Genomic DNA, 7904 nt, shown 5'->3' on the forward strand with positions numbered 1-7904 from the left:
TCCAGGGTTAGCCTGCACCCCGTGCCACCCCAGGTTTGGCGCCTATTTACTTGAACTGAATCTCATGAGACATTTACGTGAATCTCACCTGTCAGGAGCTCCCGGGATAGATGAGCCATGAGCTGATTGGATAGCACTTAATTCATGAGATGAAAGATGAGTTTTCATTGGTTGATACATATTCACCTGGCTTCGTCGACGACCTTAGTTCATGTGAAAAAATATGATGAAAATTAATTTTGTGAATAAATATCCTGAAAATTAATTCGAATAAATATCCTGAAGATTATTTCATACAGAAGTCATAATACAATTTCTGAATTTTTGGATATTCGGTTTCAAAAATTCAACAAATACAGCTGCCAAAAGCTTTTTGAAAGTAAAATCACACTATCTATTTTGAACTGACATGCTTTGGCAACATTTGTGAGGTTATGGGCCAACTCTGGCTGAATCCCAAATCTTTTGGCATGCTTTGCTATATGACCTTTACTATATGCGCCACACATATAAGTCCTCTATTGCAGCATAGTATATGAAATATATGGCAGCTCCAAAACTGCCTATACTGCAGTTATGGCAGCTTTTATAAATTGCTGCCTTTTCAGTATTATAGGGCCAAACATACATTCAATGCATTAAATTTCATTCCAAATTAAAGCAGATATTACTAATTGTTGTTTTAAATACATTAGCCATACAAAACTAACTTGAATAGTCAGTTTCCGAATACTTTTGGTCGGGATAAGTTTGAACTTCGCTTGATGCGGCAGGTCGTGAAAAATCCATCTCAAGCCTGTAAGGTTCTGTGATAATAGTCAGGGTTATTGTGTGAAATATAAAGTTGTATTTATACCCAACACACTGTACTAAACAAAGGGGTTACATAGGGTTAAATCTATGTCCGTTGCCCCATATACCGAACCCCATACTTGACTACATTACACATGAATACATGAATGTCGTGAAATTGATTTTACACTCAATACTTTAAAACTGTCTAAAACATGTAGTGGCAACCCAAACTAAACCACACAATGTATACAAAATACAACATGGGTGTATCACACTGTACTTATACAAAATGTACTTATATTGGTCTAATAGCAATTTAAAGCAGCATTTTCTAAACGCACAACCCTTTAATAACACCTTAAATCCACAACCCCTAGCTCTCAGCAACATTATTCAGTTAGCTTTTAATTTGCAGGATAACAAAAGTAATTACTTACTATCTTGAAATACTTTTTCCATTTCTTCGTTAAGTGAGGTATCTTCCTGCAGGGTTGGATGATACCCTTGTCTCCCACGTTCATATCCAGCATCATAAACGTTCATTCTCTACATAACAATCACAACAATGGTCAGGTTATGATGTCATAAGCTGACCAAATTTCTAAACTCGTTTTATTCATTTGTGTGCAGGTGAAGTCCTACAGTGTGGCACGCCATGGGACCAGAGATTTACGCCACAGTAGAGAGTTGGCTCATTACCGCATTTTTAAATAGATACAAAGTTTAATTATTTAGTTATTGGGGTAATGAGAAAACTCTGGCCTACATCTCAGGTCTACTGCCATGCCATAGTCCCTTTACTATAGAACATAAAGAATTTATTTATAAAACATAAACCAAAGAATTAAACAAAAACTTTTAATTCTACAGCTCTATAAAAATAATATAAAATCTTCTAGAATATTCTGTATATAATACCACCACATAAATAATAATGCAATCAATAGAAGCAAACGTGCCATACAATGGATGGATCAACTAAGACAATAGGTTATATATGGGTATGACTAGATACGATAAAGTCTCCCCAAATATGTTCAAACAGTGATAAGTGTCAGCAACAAATATTTAAGCAGTGGGAACTTGTGTAGTTATAGTAAGATGATGTGTTTCTTTGTTTTACGAGGTGTGAAGCAAATACAAACAACAATCAAAAGGGCAAATAATGAACATTTCAGTCAATATAATTGTGGTTAACAAAGTTATATATTGACATATCATTGCTTTTGATGAGGTAAAAAAGTTCCATAAGATACAACAGAGATATGGGCTTTGGAGGGAATGAATTAGGTTTTACAAATGTTAACATTTTTATTATTTGTCACCTTTTTGCCAAGTATAGTTGCGTACTGGGGTCAATTTTTTATTGGTGTATCAACTTTAAAAACTGGACTTTTTTGTTTTTGTATGTTTATGATAAAATGTAGGGTTAAACAACTTTAGTCTAAACCCCTAGACCCATGGAGTAGATTGTTAAAGGAACTTATCCATACAAAGCAGTGATTCTTTAACTGAGGGTCACGCCCCCTTAAAAGGTGACCCAACCAAATCAAATAGGGACCACAAAAAACGATAAAAGTAAAAAAAAGCATAGCATTGCATAACTCAATCAAATAAAACAGTGACCACTAAAACTTTATGCACTGCAGTTGTGCAGCAATGAAAGATCATTATTTATTATCATGGGAAGGAAATTGGTAATTCATCACACGTGATAACTTCCATAAAATCAGTGGCGCCAAACTTTTATGCGCGCGCACATTACATAACTTAATAGGATTTTATTTATCTCTTTGAATTTAGTATTGAAGATCAAATTAATTAAAACAACGAGAAGAATGGAATTAGTCGCAAAAGAACGACAGTCATTAAAACACATTATCTACTTAAAACAGAGTTTTTGTGACAACAATTATCAAAAATACAACATTCATTGCATGGCAAAAAATCATTTCTTATAGAGAGGTCTACTGGTACCACGTATTTAAAACTACAGTGTCGAGAACATAATTTGTGATTTTAACTTCATTTATCGTTAATTTGTTTGACTATTAACACTAAATAGGTTGGAAAACCCCCGTGTACCACAAGTGGAATGCCTACTATGGGTTTGGGAACCACTAAGATGATCATTTAGCATGTTTATCTACGCGTAAGTGCTGTCTGTAAGATTAACTGCGTGATTGACAGGTTGTTATTGTGCTATTGTGTTCGTGATAATGATAGTTGTTTTGTTAATAGGCTATTATTATTCACAATCAATATATACAATGTTACAAATGACTAAACCTCCAGTGTTTCCAATTAAATTTTAAATTTCAAATTTTTCACAGTTAAACATGGCTTCAAAAATGTGAATTAAATAGCTGGAAGCACTTATGGTTAGGTTGATACAATATACCACATTGAGAATGTTATAAAGAAATAATGTCATATCATCTGTACCATCAATGGCAGTTTCTTATAAGTATAATATAATTTCTTATAAGTATAATATATTTTATCAAAACCCTCTAATTCACAAAGGGGCAAATTATCAAAAGTAACAATAGTGATTTGATTTTCACCTCTAATTACATTGATATTGTACCTTGATGTCGGTATAATAATATTTAGATAACCAAAGTTATTTCAACAAACATCCAAGCTGTTTAATAATGTGATGGCAATTTAAACCCCCATGTTTATTTATCAAACATTTTTTTTAATTCCTATTTTTTTATTCTGAACTCTTTTTACCTTAGTTTTAAATTCTTAAGTAATTTAAACTCGTAAGTTTATTTATCCTGTGAGGTATTTATCAAGCACACATGGCATAGGTGTGGAATGTGATCTGTTTACAATATAAACAAAAGCTGAAGGTTATCTAAGTATATATGTGTGCCAAAGTAATTAAGTAACATGACAACAAAAGTCAAATCTGGTTCATGGTAACCTTAAAATGTGTTCGTTGTTATCTACTGTGACATTCATGGAACATACAATGTCATAATGCTATATGTGGAGTTAATTATTAGTCATCAAACCTATTTATGACATCAGAGAGGAATATATTTAAACAATGCGGTGACTTTTATGAGTGTTTTAAATGTAAGTAATAAATGGCTTATTTAAATTTAATTTACTTCACTTTGAAATGAGATTATTGCCCGGGATTGACAACTTATAACATAATTCTAATATGTTTCTATGGGCTTATACAGCACAAGATGTAGATTAATGTGGGTATTGTTGTGGCAGCAACTAATGAGGTTGCTTTGGCTACCAGACCACCTGTGGTTCTTATAAGATAAGACTTGTCTATGTGAGTAAGTGCAGCTTACTTTGTGGGGAACACCGTAATAAAAGTAAGTTTTATTTGGCCTTTTCCCAAAGGCAATACAACATAGCATCTGCAATGTTCTGCCGAAAATCAAGCTGTGTGGTCGTTTAAATTAAATGAAACAAAATTCCACAATAACACAAGGTTGGTATTTATACAAGTGATGCCAAACCAAAACCACAAGATCTTTCCCAGGTTTGCCCATGAACAATTAAACCTTAAGTGTTTCCCAATAAAAACAAGAAAGATTTTCACCAAAAAAATCTAATTTTAAATTACAGTAATAAGACAAAAAGCAGGTGTTTTTCAATAAAAACCTTATGCAAAAATTCAACCTAATCTACGAAGCCCAGTGTTGACCAATAAAAAACTCACCCTGGCATCACTGGCTGGTTCTTCAGGATTGTTATGTTGCCTCTGCATTAGCCCAGCAAAGCTTAGATGGCTGTCACCACGTTCTATCTCTTGTGGTGGGCGCTTCTCTAAAGCTTCATCTAAAATATTTACCACAACAAGGTTAACTATGCTATAGTAGGATAAGCAACGCTGCAAAGATAGTACTTTACTATTATTGGTAAATTAACAGCACATATTTTAACTCTTCATCTAATATATATACCACAACTATGTTATAATACGCTAACCAATGTCAGCAAAAGAAGTTTGTGCTTCTACCATTAATGTTAAATTAATGGAAAAGATTTGATGTCAAAAAATCACATTAAAAATTAAAAATGCTTTTAAAAACTAGAGTGAATTACTAAGATGGGAAAAGTATCTTAAAACAAGTTTAGTGTGGTTAGAAATCATGCTTGTAATAATGTTGAAAATATATTTAAATTGTTAATTTCATTATATAAGCTATATAGCTTTTATGGTTATACTTATTACAATGTATATTAATGTAAACAAATCCTAGAACGTATTATAAATATCAATTCATTATCAGGGTAGCACCCCTTAATACCTCAAGGAATTTACAACATTGTCGCACATTAATTACACTGTGATGTAGATAGGCAGGGATATAAGGAAACATTGGTATCGGACGACTGCATTCAAATTGCTTCCATTGAAAAGGAAATGATATTTAGGCAATAACTGGCCGACCTCGTTTAACCTGTATTGCTACCTATTTAAACGCTTAGGGATACTAAAACTGTTTCAAAGAGATTGAAAAAAAATTTCCTGGAAATAAAGTAACATTAAATATGGTTTATAGTTTAAGGCCAAACCAAACTATCAACTAAAATTCTTGTACAACAAAATAATGATTAATGGGCCACATACATGCCTCATAATGATCGATATATTATATAATATATATATATTTATAAGCTTTATTATAAAAAGTAATTTTTATTATAAAACAGTAACTAAAAAAACAAAAATTATGAAGTTGGAAACCAAGTAGTTTTGATCTCGCTTTTAGAATTTGGGTCAATTAATAATTTTAAAAATACATTTAACACCTCCCTGAATGTTCCCCACTTAATGTTTTTGTATAAAATGTAAACTTACCATTTCCAGGAATATTAGGTTGAACATTCGGAGTGGAAGCAGCAATAGGGACGGGAGAATCAACAAATAAATCAACTCGCGCTTCTAACTTAGGAGTCGAGGAGTCATCAGTTTTGTCTTGTAGATTCCCAGGACCTGCGGTTAAATACAAATGTTAAGATTGTAAACTTGTAAGGGGGTTACCGCTGGCTATTGCCTATTGGTTTAGGATACATAAAAAACAGAAACTGTATTATTTTCCAGTATGGTTGTAAAAGTATATTATACATTTATTAGCAGAAAAAAATCTGTGCTTTTTCTGTTCAGTGCATAAAAACATTACGTTTTAAAAATAGACTTTAAAGCCAAGAGTACACTTTGTATAATTAAATATTATAATTCGGTATATCGCAATATTAATGTCAAATTGTCAAGGTACCATTTTGTATTCACAATTTAGTTTTATCTATTCTATATTGGTGACAATGGCGAGGTCCTATGGAAAGGTACACCAAGGGATCTGAGATGTAACCTAAAGTTTGCCTATTATTCACCCAGGGTGCTACCGCATGAACCTCACCAGATGCTGAAGCCCGTCGCTTCCCAGAAGTTAGGTAACTCAGTAACTGCAATTCAGTTTCCTGCCTTTGGTTTATTATGTAACTTAAATGGGAACTCCTTGAACCAAGTTTGTTTTTCGGTCAAACAGTTGTTTGAAATATAATTGAACAAAAAGTTTCCACGAAAATTAGACCACACACAGTTAACTTATGCACACACTATTTCCAGGTAATCCGAATTCAAATATTTATTTAACTCTGAAATTGTGAAGAAATTACCTTTTGAACATAATATTACAATGTAGCTGCTGAGCTAAAACTAGTTTCTACAAATATTGAATTTGTTTGCATTAAACCCACTTTATTATTACACTACCCAAAACCATAAGCAAATTGTTAAGTTCTTTCCAAAATGGTTGCTAAGGTCTCTAGGCTTATTCTAATATGGGTTGTTTTACCTAATCGGGTTTTGCTGCCATTTACTTATTTTTATCGTTTAAAATAATCTGGTTAGTGGTTATGATTCATTAGTGTATTTAAGGGGGTAATAAAAATCATGGATGTTATGTTTAAATAAACTGAGGCAAAAAATGCCCCAAAAGCCTTTTAAATAAAACAAAACATTAAATTAATTTTAAGAATACACGATCTGGCTATTTTTATATTAAATTCATTAAAATATCAAAATCCAATTAAAATTAATTTAAGAATACGCACCGTCAATTCCACTAGCCATTTTCTACGTCTTCAAAATAATGCTTAGGTCCGCAGCACTCCAGGCTGTTCCAGTTAGAAAGGCTGAGTAACCTTATAAGGATAGTTGCACTACAGACAAAGTCGTAAGAATCTACAAAAATAAAATTAAAAATAGATAATTGTATTTGTAGGCTATGTAAGTGTTTGTAAGAAACTGAAAAAGACATTTTTGATTTGTATGTGTGGTGCGTTCACTGTGTTGTAGAACTTGAAATATTAAAAAAATATTGCATATGAAAACCAAGTGTAAATTGATAAAAATCTAAAATAACAATCAAACTTTTAATTGTATCTGTAGGCCATGCAGGTATAGATAAAAATCTATAGTAATACATAGGCTATATTATAGACTATATGTATATTGTATAACTTAGATTTGTATATAAGTTTGGGCAGTGGCGCACCCAGACGGGAATAAAGGGGGGGGATAATTTTGCGTCCGTGTAGGTGTAACTTGGCGTCGTTTAACGGGGGAAGAGTTCGCGGCCTGTAACGTAGAGTCGTTTAACGGGGGACGAGTTCGCGGCCGTGTAACGTAGCGTCGTTTAACGAGGGACGAGTTCGCGGCCTTGTAACGTAGCGTCGTTTAACGGGGGACGAGTTTGCGGTCGTGTAACGTAGCGTCGTTTAACGGGGGACGAGTTTGCGGTAGTGTGACGTAGCATCGTTTAACAAGGGACGAGTTCGCGGGTGTGTAACATAACGCAGATACAAGCCGGGCAGATAATTTGGAACGCGTTGTCAATGTTTAAAAGACTGGAGTTAGATCTTTAAAAACACTAAAACATTCAACTTGTATGATACAGTTACGGACATAAACACAAGAGACTTTCCGGATGATGGCTGACGTTTTATTATACAATATAAAGGGAAACTCATTTTCACAAAATAATATTTAGCCGGCGAGCCTTGGTAGTTGCAAATTTTTCTACAATCAGATCGTTGTTTACTTTGATCTCCCTGTGAATTGT

General features: G+C 33.3%; 1 protein-coding gene across 1 annotated transcript in view; it reads right to left on the reverse strand.

Annotated features, from left to right (window-relative positions):
* Positions 1-31: 31 nt before the first annotated feature.
* Positions 32-7904, reverse strand: part of LOC104266011 — a 9024-nt gene continuing 1151 nt past the window's right edge. Inside the window, exons 2-7 of the mRNA XM_018813557.2 lie at positions 6895-7024; positions 5639-5773; positions 4493-4611; positions 1233-1341; positions 711-806; positions 32-203 (exon numbers count right to left, since the gene is read on the reverse strand). Coding sequence (XP_018669102.1) covers positions 85-203; positions 711-806; positions 1233-1341; positions 4493-4611; positions 5639-5773; positions 6895-6913 — 597 coding nt within the window. The 5' untranslated portion in view covers positions 6914-7024 and the 3' untranslated portion in view covers positions 32-84. The remainder of the gene's footprint in view (positions 204-710; positions 807-1232; positions 1342-4492; positions 4612-5638; positions 5774-6894; positions 7025-7904) is intronic.

This window comes from Ciona intestinalis, chromosome 9 (assembly GCF_000224145.3).
Source record: "Ciona intestinalis chromosome 9, KH, whole genome shotgun sequence".
In the NCBI taxonomy this organism is placed as follows: Eukaryota; Metazoa; Chordata; class Ascidiacea; order Phlebobranchia; family Cionidae; genus Ciona; species Ciona intestinalis.